The sequence below is a fragment of the Athene noctua genome, chromosome 4 (assembly GCF_965140245.1).
Source record: "Athene noctua chromosome 4, bAthNoc1.hap1.1, whole genome shotgun sequence".
NCBI lineage: Eukaryota > Metazoa > Chordata > Aves > Strigiformes > Strigidae > Athene > Athene noctua.
In genome coordinates, this window is record NC_134040.1 from 84,615,133 (window position 1) to 84,636,226 (window position 21,094).

At 41.4% G+C, this 21,094-nt stretch overlaps 2 protein-coding genes across 6 annotated transcripts in view; one reads left to right on the plus strand and one right to left on the minus strand.

Moving 5' to 3' along the window:
• IQCM (IQ motif containing M) overlaps window positions 1-787 on the minus strand; it is a 179,679-nt gene extending 178,892 nt beyond the window's left edge. The window contains 1 exon segment of the mRNA XM_074905949.1: window positions 645-787. Within this exon segment, the coding sequence (XP_074762050.1) occupies window positions 645-787 (143 nt within the window).
• DCLK2 (doublecortin like kinase 2) overlaps window positions 636-21,094 on the plus strand; it is a 90,003-nt gene continuing 69,544 nt past the window's right edge. For all 5 annotated transcript variants that reach the window (XR_012633620.1, XR_012633621.1, XM_074905918.1 and 2 more), the window contains exons 1-2: window positions 636-1,482; window positions 13,221-13,555. Coding sequence is in view for 3 of the 5 variants with exons in the window: in XM_074905918.1 (XP_074762019.1) it covers window positions 1,068-1,482; window positions 13,221-13,555 (750 nt within the window). In the remaining 2 variants the exon portion in view is untranslated. The remainder of the gene's footprint in view (window positions 1,483-13,220; window positions 13,556-21,094) is intronic.

Genomic DNA, 21,094 nt, shown 5'->3' on the forward strand with positions numbered 1-21,094 from the left:
AACGAAAAGGAAATACATTCTGTGGTAGTTGAAGGCAACTTGGAAGAAAGTTGGAATTGCATCCATTTCAACACACCTGATGGCCGTTTTACCAAGTGAATTTGACTGAGAACCCCAGGGAGCGTTGAGAAGCTACATGGGGAAGGTGTGAACTGTGGGTTAAAGCACCTTTATTAGGAGGTCAAGCCTGTGGAAACGGGCGTTGGACTGGTTTGGTTCCTCAGGGAAGGCGGGAAGCTCAGCGGCGTTCACAAATGAAAAAGGGGCAATGCCAGGGATGAGTTCCTGTCCGGGCGGTGTATTTTAGGCCATAGGGAAAGGAAGCCTAGAGGCGTTTTATCCGAACCTAAGCAGGGCCAGGAGCGGGCAGCCCCACGGCTGCGCCTGAGGGAGCGGGGGCTCGGCGGACCGGCCCCCTCAGAGCCGCCACAAGAGGGGCTGAGCTTCCCGCGCCCCTCTCCCGGCAGAGCCCCTCTCCCTTCTCGCCCCGCCGAGCAGCCCCCCGCCTCACCCACACGGCTCCCGCCTCGGCCCGACATGGCGCCGCCCCCGCCCCTCCTCGTTCCCGCCCGCCGCGGCTCCGCGCCCCGGCTCCAGCCCCGCCCGCCTCCCGCTCCCCGCCCTCCCGTCCCCTCCCGCCGGACCCGCTGCGGTTGTTTTCCTTCTGAGGCTGGCTGAGGACCCCCGGGAGGTTGCGCCGCTCCCCGCCCCTCCCCGCCTCACGCCGGGACCGAGAACCGGAGCCGGGCGGGAGCTGCCGGAATCGGCTCTGCGGCGTCCGCCGCATTGTGCGAGCCCGCATGGGCACTGCGCGGGGGCGCGGCCGCGGGGCTGCCCCGAGCCTCCCGCCGCCCGCACCCTTCCCGGCAGCGTGAGGGATGCTTTTGTGCGCGGCTGCGGGCGGAGCGGCGGGTAGCGGCGGAGCCAGCGGCAGCCGGCGCCGCGGTTGCGGGGCAGGGTCGCGGGTGACGGCTCTCCCGGCGCGGGGAGGCCGGGCGCGATGCTGAATTAGGCGCCTTTGCAAGCGCGGGCTGGAGGGAGGGGGCCGGGCGGGCGGGCAGCTCCCCATGGCGAGCAGCCGGAGCATCGAGCTGGAGCACTTCGAGGAGCGGGACAAGAGGCAGCAGCGCGCCGGGCCGCGGCGCGGAGGTCCCGGCCCCGGCGGCGGTGCGGGGCCGCGGGGCAACGGGCTGATCCCCAGCCCGGCTCACAGCGCCCACTGCAGCCTCTACCGGACGCGGACCCTGCAGGCCCTCAGCTCGGAGAAGAAAGCCCGGAAAGCCCGCTTCTACCGCAACGGGGACAGGTATTTCAAGGGCTTGGTGTACGCCATCTCCAGCGACCGCTTCCGCTCCTTCGACGCCCTCCTCGTCGAGCTCACCCGCTCCCTGTCGGACAACGTCAACCTGCCCCAGGGCGTCCGCACCATCTACACCATCGATGGCAGCAAGAAGCTCACCAGCCTGGACGAGCTGGTGGAAGGTGAGGGCGCTCCGGTGGGCCCGGTGCCCTGCGCTGGCGCGGGGAGCTCTGGCGGTGCGGGCCGGCGGGGGGTTGCGGGCTCGCCCTGGGCTGGGCTTTCCCCTTGCTACCCTGGTCACACCCGAGGGAAGTCGCCTGCCTGAGACTCGGCAGCCCCGGAGGGCCGGCGGCCCGGGTGGCCGCCAGGTGCGTGGGCCTTGTTGTCCCCGTGCGGGCCGTCCGCTTCTCCCGCCGCCCTGGCTGCCTCGGGGGGTGACTCAGGGTAGGTAAGCAGCAGGTCCTCTTTTCATCGACAAGAACCATCGTAATGTTCTTGGCTACCTTTCCCTCATCGCCATTTGTAAGAGAGGGAAACGCTGTAATTTAGTTCTCTAACAGTTATTGAACCGCCGTTGATGCCTCACGGTGGCTTGAGCCTTCAGGCGGAAAGCCTCTGTGCTATCAAAACGATTATTTATACCCCACCACTTACTTAAGCTGGTGTAATGTCCTGTTTTCAAATGTGATCGGAGTCCGCATTCAGAGAGGGAACTACCTACCTTGTCTGACTTCCAAAATCATTGTAAAGGATCAAACTCTTCTTAGAATTGTCCCTGAGTAGCTTTTGATAACGGGACTTGGCTGCTGAGTTTATGTAGACCTTGCAAATCTGAGCAGAGCAGTGCTTAACTGCGGCTCAAAATGTGGCCAGAAGTGCTTTCTCCTGAGTGGAACACATGCCTCTTGTTTGTAGGGAATGATAATTACTAGAACAAGGAGCAGAATTCCTTCTCTTGTGATGTCCTAAAACACAGCTTAAACTCAGCGTTACATGAATCAGCCTTTCAGATGTATTGGTTATGTTGTACACGCTGTGAGGTTCATAATCAATTTGCACTTGATGCTTCTCTTCTGGTATTTAATCCATCAACCACTGCAGTCTTCCACCCAGTGACTCTATCTGTAGCTGATCTGCATTAATGAAGAAGTAGGATTTGTAGGCCTTCTAATGCTGCTTCCTTTTTAGACCCTCAGCTGTGTATCCTTTAAGCTTTGATTTGGAAACTTCTCTTTTCAAAGCAGTGCTGAATCACACCTGGAGAATCTGATGGGAAAGGGAACCTGAAGACCTTTATATAACCCACCAGTAAAGGCTCTGGGAGTTAGGGACCAGCCAGTCTAGAACACGTGAGAGGAAGGGAGAGGCTACAGCATTTGCTGCATCAAAGGGGTCTTATTCAAAAAAGATACGTATGAAAGTGCACTTTATGTTAGTGACATCCTGCCTGAGGGCTTTCCCTACCATGTGATCTACTGTAAGGCTGTTCCACAGTCAAAGCAGAGGAAATTGAAATGTTTGTAGAGTGAAATGATGAGACTGTGGTAATAAAATAAATGTGAAATCAGCCAAAATCTTTTCCATGATTTGTTGATTAATTTAGAGATAGCAAAAAGACATGCTGGAGTGGGGATGGTAGGGAAAGGGAACGAAGCAAAAATTGGATAAACGAATGATAAGTTGGGGTGACTCTTGAAATGTTGCAGAAGGAATGATCTTAAGCCTTTATGGTTTAAAACAAAGACAAAACTACTTTCTGGGCAACAGTATAAATGCGGCATATACTCTCACAACTCCAATAACTGAAGGCAAAAACTTACTTGCTGTCTCTTCAGATACTCAGTGAAAAAGTGATGTTTCTCGTTGCTCTTCACTGGGGGAATAAAGCAAAACAAATGTCACAACTGATGTGCTACTTCCATGCTTTCCCATAAAATAAAAGGGGGAAAAAAAAGAGTCTGAATTAGTTAGTCATCTATCCATGACCAATACAACTCGTAGGAACCTTAAGAAAGTCCTGTAGCATCATAATTGGATTAGTATGTTCTCCAGTTAGCATGCCAAAAACTTGACCAGTGTCACTATACAGAGAAAGGAAAGCATATACAGGGTGGGAAGAAAGCGAACAAGTATTGAATCTGTAATTCCTTCAAGTTATCTGAACTCTTTGCTGACTGTTTTGTTGTTGAGACGCAGGAAGAGGATCTGATTTGGTTTTATTTTCTTTATTTCTTGTAGCTCCAGCAGAGCAAGCTTGAATTTCTGCTCTAGAATAAATACTCGAACGTTGGTGGTATCCTAAAGCTTGAACTGCAGTAGTACCAGAAGTATGGCATTTTGAATGGCATTTTTATTGTATTGCTTTCTCATTTTCAGAAAGGAAAATAAAGTGCTGTTGGGCATGCCAACTGCGGGCTGAACACCAGACTGAACGTGGCTACTTGATGCAATACCTAATTAACTAGTCTGTTTGCACCTCATCGGGGTTGTTGGGCTGGTACATGGAATTGCAGCAGTTCAGGTTCAGTAGTGGCAGTTCTAGGAAGCGAGTAGAAGGTGAGTGCTCAGCTCCCCTTGCCAAACCAGCAAGATCTGCATTAAACCTCCCTCAGCTCAAGCCTGTGTGTGTAGCCCTTGGACACTGATGTACCCCAGTGCAGGCAAGCTCTTTAAGGCCTATTTGTCATTTATCAGGTTAATATCTGTCTGGGGTATCAAATTGTGTATCATAATATCTGTCAGTATCAAATTCTGTATCATAATAGTCCAAACTAGCTGAATTGAGTTACTGATGAATGCTTTTGGGGGTTTGGCTGTATTTGGCAATCTGTCTTACTGTTTGTCATTTTAAGAGGAAATACCTAATGCACAGACATGCTGTAGATTTCAAATATTTCTGTTACAGGTCGGGTCAGTTAAAATTTGACAAGATCACATTTATTAGTCAAAAATTGACAAGCTCCATTTTAAGCATATTGCTTTTCTTAACGTGACCGTCAAAAAAAAGCATGTTCTGCTGGACCAGCCTTGGGCAAATATAATTTATATTTTCAGTCCCTGTGGGTTAGGAAACACTATGGCTCATGAGTTTGACAGTTTTCATTGCTTTCTTATAATGGGAGGAGTGAAGAATTTCATTGTCTGCTCCTGATCTTGTTTGAGCAGACAGATCCAGAGAGGGGATGGGGGTTGGGAATGTTATGACTTTCTTACTGTTTCGTTTCTTTCAACTTCACTGTCAGACTTTACACTACTTTCTACTTCTGAATAGGGGATTCCATGTGTCTTTGTATATTTTCCCTTCAATGGCAATAATGGAGTAATAGTTTCATTTTTATTCTCTACCAAAGTTAACTAATTGTTTGTCTAAATCCTTCAGTTTTCTTTAAAAATGTAAGCTTCCTAAAGCATGACACAATGGGAATAGTAAGAACTGTGCAGTTCTTTAGTGCTGATGTTTGTGCTTTACGTTGATACTGGCCGTGCTCTGTCTCACTGTCGTGTGCTTTCATTGTCTTGGCAGTGAAAGACATAGAGAATCCTCATTGTTAAGGTCTGCTGCAAAGTTGGAAGATATTGTTGGATTTTGGGAGAGGAAACCAAGCCTAGACTCTGCCTCGCAAGAAAAGTTATGTTGATTTGTCACGTGATAAGGAATTTTTCTAGTTCCCTAGGTAGGAAGCATTGCTAAGGGTCTTTGTTCTTTCAACTACAATGCTTGGTTAACAGTCCTTTAAAAATTGTCGGTAGTTTTGTCTGCACAGCTCTGCAGACAGTCAACAGGCACTTGTAGGGAAGTCTTTGGGCAGGAGGTGGAAAGGTTCTGAGCAGGGCAGTCCTTATGTGCAGCCAGGACATGTAGCACAGCACAATATCTTCTTTAAAGAAATGGGCTCTGCCAAACTAGTACAGAGTAAAAAAATGGTTTTGAGAAGGGGTATAGAACAATCCAAGTATTTTCTGTCTTAGGTCATTATTATTGTTACTGCATGTTACATTTTAATCCTGCTTAAGTATCTGTGATTCTAGCCGATGCACACTGTTATATTAGGTCAAGAATCCCTTTTCTCCTGTCAGGGCAAGCAGATGGTAACACCAAGTAAGCAGTTTGTATTTTTGCTTCTTCCAGAAGGTATGATTACCTTCCTGTGCTAAAGCCAAAACCTGTAATGCTTTAAAAAGAGGCAAATGTAGCAGGTTTAACAAAGAAGGGTAAAAAGAAAGGATAAAAGAAGGATTAAAAAGCATTAAAAGCATCTGCTTCCAAATATATGTTCAAAATTGCTGTAGTTACACAGTCCTGGTGGAATGGGGTGTAACCTTCCATCCAAGCAAAATGAAATAGTTCCACCAATGTGCATCTCCTAGTTTCAGGGATGGGAAATGTGTAATGCACCTGAAGAGAATAACTTACTGTGGAGGAGGCACATGGTATTAGGTGGGTTTGATACCAGGTGGCCTTAACTGTCTTCTGAAAACTTTTACCCTGCCTGAGCAGATGACCTCCAGAGGTGCTTTCCAACCTCAACTGTTCTGTGAAAGATTGTAAGATGATTGTCATCTGAACCTCCTGGCTAAATAAAGTCAAAAGAAAACCAGGAGCATTTAGTCATCTGCTAAAATCCTGGTCATCATCCCAGGTTTTAAAAAGCCCAAGGGGAACTTAAGTGCTCTAGATGAGGGAAGATCGTGACTTATACAAGGTTATTGGAGGTGATGTGAAAGTAAAGGAATCGTAAGAGACTGATGAGGAAGTTCTGTGAGAGAAAGGAAGGAAGGAGAGATCTAAATAACCTAATCCTTCACAAAAGGGGTTGTTTTATTTTTGGATCAGTCCTTTCACACATGCTGTAAATAATATTGTTCTGGAAATCTGCTTGGTGTTACAGAACACAAAAAGGGTTCTTTCCTGTGATTCCTGAGGTTAGAAGGTTAGTAACCCTAATAGCTACTGTGCTGTATTGAATAAGCAGCTTTTGGCACCCTTGAAATTAATGAGTTCCACCAAAAGCAGCTGAGGAACGTGGGATGATAGATGAAATGTCCCTAGAAGCCTGCCCTGTTCTGTGCGCTTCACAGGGGAACACACGCTTACAAAGATACGGAGACTAAGGGTTTTCTTCCTGTAGGGATGTGTTTGCCTGTGTCAGCTATCTCGTTCTCTGTTACGCAGTGTGTCATTTAAAAATGTGATGCTTTATGTGACTCTCAGGAGATAGTAGTTAGTGATTGTGTTAACACCTTGCAAAAAAGCAAGCCGGAAAAACTTGCTCAGAGACTTTTGTTTCAAATGTTGTACGCTTTAATTTCTTCCTGATGTTTCCTGCTGCATGGCATATCCACAGTTGGGTTTTAACCTCATGCTAAGGAAAATGAATTAGGAGTCTCTGGTTTTAAGGACAAAAAGTCTGAGTGTTTCTTGGCTATTTGTCGAATGCCTAGCAGTGGGTTCCAGTTCACAAAACTTGTGCTGTCAAGAACCCCAAGTTGTCAGGCAGCTGTGTTTCTTCAAAAACCGCACATAGTTTCGAAGTGATGCAGAAGTTCTTTTCCTATCGGTACCTAAAGCCGAATGGCTGAATTCTGGAGAGTTCACCTACACCCTACTCTTTTTAGCCCTGCATTTATATCTTGAAAGGTGGGCTAGGCACATTTCCTGCGAGTAACAGCGTTGAAGAGCCAGATGGCAAAAGAAAACCTTTTGTAGCTCAGTTTTTAAGCAAGCAAAACAGTATTTCGGCAACTGATGATCTGTGGCTATTTATCAGTCAGATTGACCAATGTAGTCTGGCTTTCTCTTTTATCCATTCTCAGTGTTGGTCATCTGTATTTTACTGCTGTGGAGCGTTGTTTAGACTTAGCTCTCTGGAGTCCCTCTAACAGTGTACTTAAACTGTGTACACGCAGGCCCTACTTCATGGGTAGTGCATCTGGTTATTAATTCAGTACGGGTAAATTATTTAGAGGCAGGTAATGTTTCCTTATTAATAGGCAGTGTTTCATGTCTTCTAGTTGTTTGTTTTCTAATGATAATAAGACCTAGAGAATCAGAAGTAAACTTACTCCATTTGTTGATTATATTGTAACCCAGAATATCAGCGGATGATATTCCTTTTAAGTGAGCATACACCCCGTTTGAGGAATTTTGGTGGTAGCAGGATTTCTTTGCGGAAGAATTGACACTTTTAGATTGCTCTGGGTACTGTCATGGAGCGTCGGATGGATGGCACATATGCTCTCTTGAAATTATAATGCCAACTTAGAAGGAGGTTTCATACTTATGCCAAAACTGCTCTGCAGCCTGGTGAAGCTTTCTGCTGCAGAATAGTTTGCCTGGGTTCAGAGTAACCTATGTCTGTAATTCTTGCTCTTTTTTTTTTTTTTTTCTACTTCATTAGTCTAGAGTTTACTACTTTGCCTGCAAGTCTCAATGCAATATTAGTGACTAACTACGCAATTTTGTCTTCAAACTAGGGAGCTGATTCATGTTAATGCTAATATTGTAAGTTAAGACATGGTATTTATTTCCAGTAATGTAGCTGTTGTGACTGTGTACCAGTTAAAGCTATTACAGAATGCACTGGCTTTAAAATCTCTCAAGACTGTAAATGGAAAGTGGCCCTTCAAACCATAAAATTGACCGTATCAAAGTCAGCAATGGAAATATATGAAGTATTGTTTATGCCTGTCTGTGGAATTGTGTCAACTTTCTGGGGTTGTTAAGGTGTACGTATGACAAAAAAAAAAAAAGCTACAGCCTGTTCGAAATGCCCCTGAAGTGTCAGAAAAGATTTTCTTAGTGATTGAAATGATATATATTTATGTTAGATACATGAAAAATCTCATTCAAGGCAGTTAGTGAAACAGCCAAACCTTATTTTTATGTATGTGACTTTAACTGTGAAAGGTTATCTGTTACTTTGTTAACAGTGTTTGAAATCAGTTTGTCTGGTTTAAACCCACCAAAAATGAAGTGCTGTACCTTACATTTTACAAATACTGGTTTTCTGGGAGAGTGTGGAGATTCAGAAATTTGTATTTCTACATAAATTAATCACAAGCACGTTTAAAATCAGGTCATACGTTAAAGCTGTCAGTAAATATTATACATAACATTACACTTTCAAGTTTTTACCTACAAAATATAATGTAAAAGAGAGATAAGACTCTTACAAGTGACTTGGTGTTTCTTCCAAACAGACATATATATATATATAAATGCATTTTCTGCTTTGGTGGAGGGGTGAAATAACAATTTAAACAGTAGTGAAGTGTTCAGAAATTAATGCCTACTCATCAAGGGGTGGTGTTCTCTTAGGCATGCTTTTTGAATACACCATTCTGCGGGAAAGTTTCCCGAAGAGAACTTTATAGGTGTGATTTAACTTACTCCTGCCAGGTTTTTTTTCTTCTTTAAATATCCTTAAATATCTTCTGTTGAATAATCAAGTGTATACCCCTGTTAAACCACACAAATCAATGTTTAACTCATTCCTAAAAAATCATTCTTTATGCAGAAAGCAGCTCTTGGTTTCCTAATTATATTCTGTTTCTAGTGATTTTTTGGTATTTTGCAAGGTTCTCAACAGAACTTAGAAACTGTGGGTGAATTCCTGGCTGTGGTGAAATCATTACAAGTTCAAGTAGTAATTTCAATAGAGTAAAAACTTCACCCTTTATCTTTTAAGTCATGAATTAAGTCACCCACTGCATGTGTTTCCTCACTTACAGTCCTTACTCTAATCCTGCCATACATGCCTGCCTTGCAGGTGTAGTAGTAAAATCAGTTTTCCATGTAAAACCTGTGTTACTAAGTTTAGCTTATGACTGGTGTAAGAAAGCAAGCATGGAATTTAAAACACTTACTAAACAATCTGTAGTATACTACAGTTCTCAAGTAATTAATCATTCCTGTAGCTGCCAATTATAGGAAATTTTGCAGTCAGTTTTGCCAGATATTCTTTTTTTGTTGTTGTTGTTAAAGCTAAAATAGTTTGTGCTTCAACTTAAGGCTTGGCTAAATGCAGCTGAAACAATTTATTTGAAATGTGTTCTCAGGTATTACTTTGTTTTAAGTTGAAAGCACCTTGTATTTTTTTTTTTTTAAGCGGAAAAAGAAAACTAAAGCTGCTGCTTAAAGGAAAAGAAATTATAAGAAGAAATCTGTAGTAAACAGGTATTGACCTGTTCAGGTAATCTAGAAATCATTTTATTCGTGTGTCAAGCAAAGAAACTAGTAGAAGGCAAAGAGTTTTACACTGCTATTTTAAAGAAACAAAGATCCTCTGGATTAATACTGACTGAAAATTTTCTAGCAGGACCATTTCTGCTGTCCTAAAGGGTGTTGTAGTACAGCTCTGACAGACCGTAGATCACATTCCATGACAGTGTAAATAAGTTATTCTGTTATGATACATGTCTGTAAAAAACAAAGCTAGCGTACCATATTGAGACTTTCCTATGGTAAATCGTCTAGCAAAGGGACCTTTTGTTCTCTACCTGTGCTTTACATAAAGCAATTAATTTCAAGTTGGGAGAGCCTGTTTCCGAATAGCCTTAATTTTGAGGGATTTTTGGTTTGTGGTTTGGTGTTTTTTTTTTTTTTTAACTTTGTTAATTTAATCTTCAGCCCTGAAGGTTTAACTTTGAATTATCTTGTGTGCATTTACTGGGTTTTTTAGTGGTCTAGGGAGTGCTTTCTTTTTGCGTTTGAAAGGATAATTCTGAACACGCTCAATGATGGTGAGTTTTGATGTACCTTATAGTGCTGATTGCTAGAATTTATTTAACTCTTGCACACAGCTGGACAGGCTGTACTGAAGAGCTTACTCTAAGTGACAGGTGACTCAGGTAGAATCCTTGAGATGCTAGGGGCACTCAGTGTGTTTAGGAAGTGTCTCATGCATAGGATGCTGTCAGGTTTATTTATGATTATCTGGGGATGATTAAATAATTCCCAAAGTCTTATGCAGTTCAATAAACTTCAAAGCAAGTGCTCAGGGACTTTCCAAAGTTGAATGCCTAATGTAATGCTCTCAGAATAATGACTACATTACCTTCTGTTCATTTTTTGTAAGAGGAAATAATAATTAGCATTCTTAACTAACATGCACACGCAGAAAGCAAAGTCACTTGTTAGGTGCATCCATAAAAAGCTTAGCATGTAATCGTGGAATAAATTGTTCTAAGGGTTTGTGCTGGTTTTGGCTGGGGTCATTTTCTTCATAGTAGCTACTATGGGGCTATGTTTTGAGTTTGTGCTGGAAACAGTGTTGGTAACACAGGGGTGTTTTAGTTACTGCTGAGCGGTGCTTACACAGTGTCAAGGCCTTTGCTGCTCCTCATCCCACCCCACCAGGGAGTAGGCTGGGGGTGCCCAGGAAGTTGGGAGGGGACAGCTGACCCCAACTGACCCAAGGGGTATCCCAGACCTTATGGAATCCTGCTCAGCAGTAAAAGCTGAGGGAAGAAGGAAGGGGGTGACATTCAAAGTGATGGTGTTTGTCTTCCCGAGTCACCGTTATACGTGGTGGAGCCCTGGCTGAACCCCTGCCTGCCCATGAGAAGTGGTGAATTCATTCCTTATTTTGCTTTGCTTGCATATGCAGCTTTTGCTTTACCTAGTAAACTGGTTTTATCTCAATCCACAAGTTTTCTCACTTCTAATCTTCTGATTCTCTCTCCCATCCCAGTGGGTTGGGGGGGAGGAGTGAGGGAGCAGCTGTGTTTAGTTGCTGGCTGGGGTTAAACCATGCCAGGATTCTAGATCACACAGTAAACTAGTTGTATGGGGGAGAATAACAAAATGATCAGAGTTACAGTGCTAGTTAAGTCTGTTGGTGTGAACCAGCTTCTTTGAGAGGCTTCTTATTTGGCAGCTTTATGCTTAGAGATGGACAGCTTCGTGGCTTATTAGAAATTGTTCAGAAAATAAGCATAGTCCTTTGAGTCTGGTATTAAGAGGATGTAGAGGGGGAATCCTTTGCTTTCTGTTGCAGCTGAGCTGCTGTAACAAAACTTGAGTATCTCATGCTGTTTCACAGTAACAGCTTAGATGAGCGACAGGTCTCTGAAAACAGCTGTTGAAAGGGGACGGTCCCCCTCTTGAGAATCATAGGATTGCATTCAAGGAGTTTATGGGCTGAAAACAGCTCATTTTTTGTTGCTTATTTTTTGGGGAAAGAGGAGTTGTTTGTGTTTGCTGTATTGGTTTCTGTTTTGTGCACCGCTTAGTGTATGAGGAGGAAGAATTACAGGCAAGGCAGTGGCATCCATAAAACCTCACGCCAGGTTGGTTTTGTACCTCAGTGGAGTGCAGTCCCAGTGATGTTTGTGGAGGCAGAACTGGCTGCCAAACTTTCCCAAACAAAATCATTGTTAACTTATTTATAACCCGTTTTCTTCCAAATACAGCAAGTAAACTTTCAAGAAGGTCTAAATACAAGATAAATTAGAAAGCAGTGTAGTTGGTATGGGAAAAAAAACCCATGAAAAAGTCTTTTGAGTCACAGTAATTCTGTAGGGGTTTGAAAGTAGTTTGCTATCTTGCTTTTAGAATAAGGTATATGACTTCTAAGCTAAATCAGCTCTCCAAACTAGAGTTTAGGAAGTGTTGTTTAAAAGTTTTCCAGTGTGTATCTAAGCATAGGTGTACATTCTGTAACTTTTACAGTACTGTCCAGTAGATGTATGGATACTCTTTACTCCCCTTGCTGTGTATCTAGGAGGTGAGTTTGGTTTGTTCCACCAGTGACCTTGAGTACAAGGTTTTTAAGATATAGGCAGCTCTTCTGCCTGGAGGAATGGTGTGTTCTGTCAGTTTTGAATGCTTCCCTTTCATCCTCTGGCAATACTTTACCTCTTCGAGACAGCCTGTGGATGTCATTTTATGAGACTCCAGGATGTGGGTTACCAAAATAACCTAGAGCTAAAGACCTTTTGTCATGGTCTGCATCTCGACTATTGCTGTCAGACAGTAAAAGAGTTGTGATAAACAACAAAGAGCAGTTTGAAGAGAAAGCTGTCCTCTTCTAAAAAAAACCCCCCAAAACCCCAATTAGTCTCCAGCCTTGTTTGATGTCAACAAATGGAGAAAAGTAACAAGTTAGGTCTGCGTTGTGCCTGGTACCACTCTAAATGATTTGATGTGAAGTTGTGTATTACTAGCCTGTGATAACATTTTGTTGTCCTCTGACCTCCCTTGCCTGACTTCAGGAGGTGTCAGCAGTGCAGGCTTTGAATTAGGAAAGAAATTAAAATGGGGAAGTGTAGATGTCCTTTCATATTCCTCTAGTCTCAAAGTCTCGTTTGTGGCCTCAACAGGCGTTTGTTGGTCTAAAAAAATGTTGAAGTGAATATATTTCAACAGTGTGTCCTTCAGAGGAAGGCAGTAACTTCTGGTAAATTAATGTGTCCTCCAGAGCAAGGGTCTTGAGATGCTTGAATTTTATTCCGTTAAAACTTTTAAAAATAATTAATTATTAAACATAGGCATGTGTGTATACATCTTGAAGTATATAATTGAGGAATATATAGGGAAGGATATGGATACTTGCTGTAGGAGAATGCTCTTAATATCATGTCTTGTGAGCTCAAGAAATTTAAGCACGTGGAAAATTACTCTGCAGTCAGAACTAATGATCCAAAAGAAATGGGAAATATCTTCAACCCCCTTATTACCCTTTACTTGTTTGGTTTTAAATTTTATTTCATTGCTAGAGGTCTTCTGAAACCCATTGAAACCCCTCTATGAGAGAATTGTTTGGATGGAAAGCTCTGATAATTTACAGTTCTCCAATTTAAAGAGCCTGCAGTTGAAATACAGGAAGATCACTCCTTTTGAAAAATCTGTCATTTTCTTAAATTGACAAAAAATAGCTGCAAAACACCTTAAATTATGAAAATGTCATCTTCTTTTCAGGTGAAAGTTATGTATGTGCATCCAATGAACCATATCGCAAAGTTGATTACACCAAGAATGTCAATCCAAACTGGTGTGTGAACATAAGGACTGGGTCCACTCGATCCTTGACATCTTTGACATCCACAAAGAGTGAAGTGAAGGAGAGTAAAGATTTCATTAAACCCAAACTAGTGACTGTTATTAGGAGTGGAGTAAAACCACGGAAAGCTGTGAGAATTCTGCTGAATAAGAAGACTGCCCACTCCTTCGAACAGGTCTTGACTGACATCACAGAAGCCATTAAGTTAGATTCGGGTGTAGTCAAGAGACTTTGTACACTGGATGGAAAGCAGGTAGGAGAATAAATTGCTGTGACTCTCTCATAATTATGAGTTAATCATAAGTTTGTTTTCATAACTTGAATTCTTGTTACTGTATATCCTTTAACCTGCTTCTGAATAAGGACAGTTTAATATATGGCAACTTTCAATATTGATATTAAAATAATGTCATCTACAAAAAAATAGAATTGTGTATAATGCGAAAGGAGTTGACTGCTTTACATTCTCAGTGAAAAAAAAATCTTTTTCATAACTAGCTGTTGCATTGCTGAAAAAAGTTCCTGTTGATTAAGTAATATGGCTTATTCAAAACATTTGAAAGCAAACTTGTTAAAATACATATGTGTTTTGAGAAGCGGAGTCATGTTTTCATACTACTACATAGTGCTGAGTGGTATAAGAAAAATATTGCTGCCTCCTTCCATTTCACTTCCACAGATTGCTATTTAAGTAGCAAAAGGACTGAAATGTATTGCTGGAAGTAGTAAATGACATGAACTAAGGTCAAGAATTTTATCTGAAATGAATAATTCTGGCTGGGTGATTGTATCATTGCAACTTGCTTTTAGTTTTACCACTGCAAAAACATGCTGCTAGGATTGAGGATGTGGTAGGTCTTTTATTTTCACTCAGAAATACAAAGGAGGGGCCCACAGAATGTTCTGTTGCACCAGGTTGAAGTGTCAGGAACACGTTTGCTGCTGATCGGTCAGGTTAGTGACTCAGCCCTTCATGGAACAGGTCTCTGATACTGGATACTTTCTATTTGTCACTGATGTGGAACTTTGGCAGCCTTGTGACGTTAGTACTACAGAGCAACACAGGCTGCAAAGTAGATCACATTCAGCATCAGGTAGCTGGACTATTGTTGATTAATAATAGGGACCTTGCTTATTCAACAGGTATTTTTGCACACCTGCATACCAATATATTTGCATGAACTACTTGTGAAAGTTTCACTTGTGTTCAAACAGATGTGGGAATTTTTATTGTCAAGCTTTTTATACTGATTGTAATCCTAGAGACTACTTAAAAAGCACCTTTCTGTGTTGAAAGTTGCTAGCAAATGTCTTGCAGAACAAGTGCTCTTTCCTCAGGTTGTCTCTGTGAGGTCTGTCTCTGGTTATGTTCTGTGTGTTGTGGACAGGTTTTTACAGTTAAGTACTTGAAAAGAACTTCTGTTCTTCAGTATTAAATATAGCGAGGCAAAGCATCGTTAAGACTCTTGGTTTTGAGTATTTGGTGGCACTATAATGTGCTTTTTAGTTCTTCTAATAGGTTTGATTTTTAATGAGATTTGTTAATGTTGTTCCTAGAAAGGATTCTCTCTTAAGAAATATCTGAAACGTGGTTTGGTCATGTGTAATTTAATTCATAATAAAATAGTTTTGAGGATGCTTATTATACAGTAATTAGTCTCTTCTACCCATGAAGTCTTCTGTTATTGTCTTAGAGAAGATGATTTTAACCTTCTCAAGCAAGTAGATAGAGTCAGGAAAGGAAACTTGCAGCAACTAGGATTCTCAGTTTGGATTCACCTCTTCTGTTGCATTGTTAATAGAGTAGAAACTCTGTAGTCTGCACTGATGTGGAAGAGGCAGTAGTGCATCAGGGATCAATAAAATTAATTAACATTCAATCTCACATATATTGCTTACACATTACTGTCACCCATGGTGGGTGATGGCTGTCTTCAGTCCACAGCAAGGGTGACCAGTCCTTAGCAATGCTCCAAAATAAGTGTAAGATTTCTAATTGCTGTAGTACCTCCTCCTGCCCTTCCATGGGAAAGGCAATAATTAAACTTGGACTTCAGATGTAGGTGCCCTCAAGCAGGATTGAGAAATCCCTAGTTCTCACTGCTAACAGCTTGCAAATAGCTGCTCCTTACAACTCTGTGTAAACTGTTGGAGCATTGGTAGTGCACAAATGTGGAGATCTCCCTTCCATTTGGAAGAGAGGCTTTTCCAGAGACTTAGGGAAGGAGCCTTTCCTTGCACAACCATGGTATAATCGGGATTTAAGTGGCTGTGGGATATAGTGCCCCAGACTGAAGACCTATAGCTTTAAACACCCTGATAATAAAAGCCTCCTTCTGCTTATCTAGGAAGATAGAGACTTCTGGGGGGTGTTCCTGTTTGTTTCTTCTTCCTCAAAGTGAAGGGCTGACCCCAGGGTGAGTCAATAGGGTTGTTTTTTTTTTTTTCTTTGTTCATTGCTGGGATATGTAGAAGTTGGTGCCCAAGGGCTTTGTGGGGTTTGGCAAATAAAGAGTTGCTCTGCTGCCAATTACCAATTGATGGAAATTTCTGAGCCTATTTTCTCTAATGTAGTAATTGCTTATTCTTCTAAATCTGCTAGGGAGGCAGCTCTTTTATGTTCGTTGTAGTGTTGGCACGGCTTGAAAGGCAACCATTAAAAAAAAAAAAAAGGCATTTTGTAAGTGACTGTGTTCCTATAAATGTGGCTCTTGTGCTCTCAGGGTTTTGTTTTTTCTTTTCCCTGCTCCTTCATATTTTTATCTCTGAGGAAATACATATTTTTAGCGATTTTTTGGTGAGTGAGTAGGTTTAGGTTGTATTTTCTGTTTAATATGGAATCGATGCTGAAATTCAGGTGTTTAAAACATGCATGTATAGAATTTGTATCCTTTTATTAGGGAATGTGCTGTTCTGTTAATTTATGGGGCAATTTTGTTTTCCAGTAGAACTATTTTAACATGTATAGTAAGAAATGATCGTGAAACCAGTGATCTATGAAGAAATGTTTTTCATTTTGAGTACAACAGAAAGGATGTCCTCAAAATAATTTTTATTTACTCTTCTGACTTCATGAATCTTGGCTGTAGCAACATCTTGATGGTAATAGTAGCACAGCGAATAACATCCATGTTGGATATTTTCCTGGATTATTGTGTATGAAGGCAGACGGTTGTCTAGCTTTTAATTGTAAGATCTTATAACATTTAAAAGGTTTCCTTTATTTTCAGTTTCAGTATGGATGCTGTAATTTAGCATATTTGTGCTTTGTAGCCTCAAGTACAGAATTTCTTTTAACTACATTGATGCAAGGCTGACTTTTCACTTTCAAGCTGTTGAGCAACCAACTTTTGTTACCGCCCAAGACTTTAGTGATGGTTTCTATGCGAGGAAAAATATTCCTGTAAAAGTAACTAGGCTTTAACTTTGCAGTGCAGGCTTCTGCTATTCCAGTCTTTGTGCTTCTGACATTGAGGCTTGCCTAATGTATTCGCTTGACCAAAGTGTTTTCCTTACTTGGCTGCATTTTCCCTGGAATCTGTCACTATCCTGCTGCGAAGCAAGGACAGTCAGACTGAAACTTCTCCAGTTGGGAAGTTAACTCCGTGGTTATCTTGGAAGGGCATGGAGGGTTTCTATCTTGCAAAACAAGCCTCAAGCTTCTGTCATTGCCAAGTGTAGGATAGCAAGTTGATGGTAATTCACCTGCACTAATTGTTTAAAAAAATATAATGTCTGGGGCGGGTGTATGGAATTTTCTGTGTGAAGCTGACAAAAAGCCATGCCGAACCCTGAGGCGTGTAATTATTTGGCACACAAAAGAAAATCAGATCTTCACTCCAGGAACATAGTAACTTTTCCAGCTTGCATTGTGTTGCAGTTTCATGGATTAATATCCCTAACGGGACTGAAAAGGTGGATGAGCCACCTTTTCTATACTCCATTCCCAGAATAGCGAGAACATACCACAGATAAGCCTTATTTTGAAGGTGTTTTTTGATGGGCCCACAAGTGTGTTGGTGGCCATCTCTGAAACCGAAAGCTCTCATTTTCTGTTAACAAAGTATTTTGTGAGGTGCTCGTAAAACTAAATGGGTAACTGAAGAAAGCAGGTATTTAATCTGAAAGTATTCATCAGACTCATCATGCTCTCCTCAGCAATTTTTCATTTTCCAGAGACAGACTGGAAAATTCTTAGTAGAGATGACAGCTTCTGTAAACTGAATTTTTATTTGTTTTGTAGTGGAAGTACTAAGGAGACCAGCTGGAGCTGTTAACATGCCCATTGTAGACATAGGGCAGAAACCAAATGAAAGGAAGAGCAGGAGAGATCTTGTTCAACTGGTATTCCCCATATTCTTGTTTCAGTTTTTTTTGGCACATAGGCTTTTGTCGTTAGGGTCTGTGAATCTCCGTTAATACAGTACTTTTACTAGAATCTTAATCGCAGTGAGAGCTGACTCTTCAGTACTGAAACGAGTTTTGGAATGTATGGATTTTGTTTTTCTCAGTTTTCCAGTTTTTTATCCAAAGTCGTACTTGGATGAGATTTTTTTTAAAAAATAATTCTGATAGAATCGTAGAATACCAGGTTGGAAGGGACCGCAAGCATCATTTTATTACAGTTAACTGAGTAGTTTTAGCAAATGTTTACCTTTAGTTCAGTTCTCTCCTACTTAATGACAGTTGAAAGACTACTTGGTTTTCAACTGTATCTTACTCATCAGAGTACACTTTTTTTAAAGGAACCAGGCACAAGGAGTTAGGTGTAATCTTCTTTTTTTTTTTTTAGTCTGAGATCTCATTGCAGGCTGAGAAACAACTGTAATAGAAACTTGCTTCCATGTTAGCAGGCATTGTGTGTAGTTGAAAGCTACTGACACCAAAAGAAGTCTTTATCTTATGACTCAGGCTCTAACCTACCATAGGCATTTTCACAAATGTACTGGATATAAGACAAATTTTGATTTCTGCTACAGGCAATTTTGCAAGTGCATTTTTTTTACAATTTTAGTTCTGCTGAAACTTAAAACAGCACTTTAAGCTGAAATGTTGTATTAGCCTGCAAATATGAGGGGAAAAAAAATCCTTAAGACGTTGCATTCCTCAACTCTTAAAAAGGTTTATATATGGTTATAGAGGAATGTCAGTGGCAGCTGCAAAGGGAGTAATTCTCTGCATTGCAGATCCCACAGAAGTTTGGCATTTGTGGGCAAGGAGTCTTTCGTCGCCTAGCTTCAAGCCTGAAACAGTAATGATAGTTCCTTCATTCATCTTAAAGGCTGAGAGTGAGGAGTGATAGAGTCAACTTTTAGAAAGCAATTAAAAAAACCCACCCAGCTGCAAAACTGCAAAACTGGAATTTTATACTGAGTAGGGGTCAATGAATATGTGTCTGTGCTAGTCACTGTAAGTGACCTGGAAGATGGAATGGAGGATATGCTTCATAAATACCAAGAACACACCAAGCACATGAGCTACAGGACACCTGGGCAGCAGAATAGCTTAGGATAAAGCAGGTTGAGTAATCTTAGACTCACTGGTTATTAACAACGCAGCTAGGAAGTGGGTAGTAGTTCTGATTGAAGCGGAAAGGATTACAGCTGCAGATGAAATAACAGTGTCAATGGTTGTGTTTAGGAGAGGAAAGCCAGCATCCATACCGAAGTTATGGTCAGTCATCTTGTTTCTGATGTGTGTGTCAGGTGGCCGTTCTGCTCTGTCTCACTCATGCAGTGACAGCAGCAAGAGACGGCTTGATTATGGAAAATCCAGAGAAGAGTAAAAAGAATGAAGAAAAAATATTCTGTGGAGAGAGATAGAAGGCAATGTGATTGCTTAGGGTAGAGAAAGATCATTAACAAGTTTTTTTTGGGATTAACAACAAAAGCTAGCAGCAAAGAAAAAGCAAATTAATTCCTTGTGTATAGGAAAAGAAATAATAGGCTTAAAGTTAATCAGATCCACTGGAACTCAGTGGTAAATAGTCACTGTAAAAATAAGATTAATGAAGAGGTGATTTTTGTTGGAGCAGATAAACAGGGTCTGTTTAAACAAACAGTCTCTGAGATTTCTGAAAACTTGTTTGTTTTTGAGTGTTTTCTTTAACTAAAGGCTATCTACAACTTTGGAAGAGCTGTTGAGCTAGAGATTAAAAAACCTCTGCCAGTTCACATCAAAATGTACATCTACACACACCTGCATCCCACAGAGAATTCCTACAGCAGAGCTTACAGTTAAAGCTTTATCCCAGTGCTAGCAAACATCTTAATATTTGATGTGAAATGTGATGTAGTGCAAGTTGGGCTTGTAGTAGAGGCTAGAATTGTTTCAGAAAACAATTGTGGAGAGATGTCTGTCTAGTCAGTGTGGGATACTAATCTTGCAGGTCTAAGGAAAACAAAAGAATTAAAGTGGCCCTAATCTTGAGGAAGTCGGTATGACGGGAAATGAATTCATCCATGGACACCACTACATGATATTTTTGTTCAGACTTTCAATCAGCATGCTCCGAACTGGAAGCTGTGGTTATTTATTGCTGGAGGAAAGGAGGAAATAGTGAACTTGAGCAGAGGAGATAATTTTGGCCTCCATCCATGGAGGTAGAAATATTCCCATCTGTAGTTATTTATGGCAGGAAGTGTTGTCTGAAATTAACTGTGCCCTGTCATAGATGCAGGGATCTGAAAAATACCCGAAATATAAAAATACAGAGATCCTTTCCAGCTACAAATCTTGTCAGGGAACACTTTCTAGAGCATTTTCATTACATGCAGTGGTGTAAAGGCCACAGGCAGATAATGTATGATGTAGGATTTACCCTAGAAAGCATTTACAATTTTTATCACAGTTGGCAGAGGATCGTTTTACCAGTCCAATTACCGTTTTGAGGAAAAAAGAAAACGCAAAATGGGAAGGATTTTGTTTAAAGTGACAAAATTATGATGCTTAAGGTGCTACAGAAGAAGTATTTAAAAAGAAACAGAACCTTGAATATCTATTGAGTCATCTTAGAAGAGTGTTTTAAACTGTAAGTGAACAATAATGCTGAGGAAGCTCGTCAGCTTTGTTGCATATGCAAAAAATAAAGGCCGTGCGCCGTGTGAAATAACTGCAGTCAGGCGCTGGAAAACTTCGTGCTCTGGAACAAAGGTCTTTGGAATTAGTTGAGGGGAGGGGGGGTGGAACCCCTGTATAATATTCTTACATTCTGGAGATCAATAACCCAAAATACAGTACAGATAAAATAGAAACTTATATCTCTTTCCTCCCCCCAGGGATACATAATGTTTTTTGGTGAGATAAGGTTTAAATAAGCAATTCGTAATACCCATCGCTGTCAAACGAACAGGTTGGTGAAGTGCAGTGTTAAAATAATAGAGTATTTCTAAAAATGAACACAAACTGAGACCCTGATGTGAAGTCAGCACTTTTAAATTAGAGCTTGGCAACTGAAAAAAAAAAAAAAATTTGCTGATATTTTAACTAAAAGCAAGCACGTGTGTCCTGTTAAAAGTTGCATCCAACTTGCTGGAGTCTTTGTGGATCTATAGAGAAGATAAATCCTGCTGGGTTTTTGCTTTTTGACTGTGCACACCAAGAGCTGACAGCCCTTAATAAAACTGACATGCTGCACAGTGTGGGAAACAATCACTGCAAAAATAGTGGTGTCACCAGTGTAACGTTGCACCTTTGTTGATGTATGATTACAATGATTTCAGTGCTGGGTTTACAGAAATGGTGTGTGTAGCTCTTGGAATAAAAAAGCAGTATGCAGTCATTGTCTGCCATC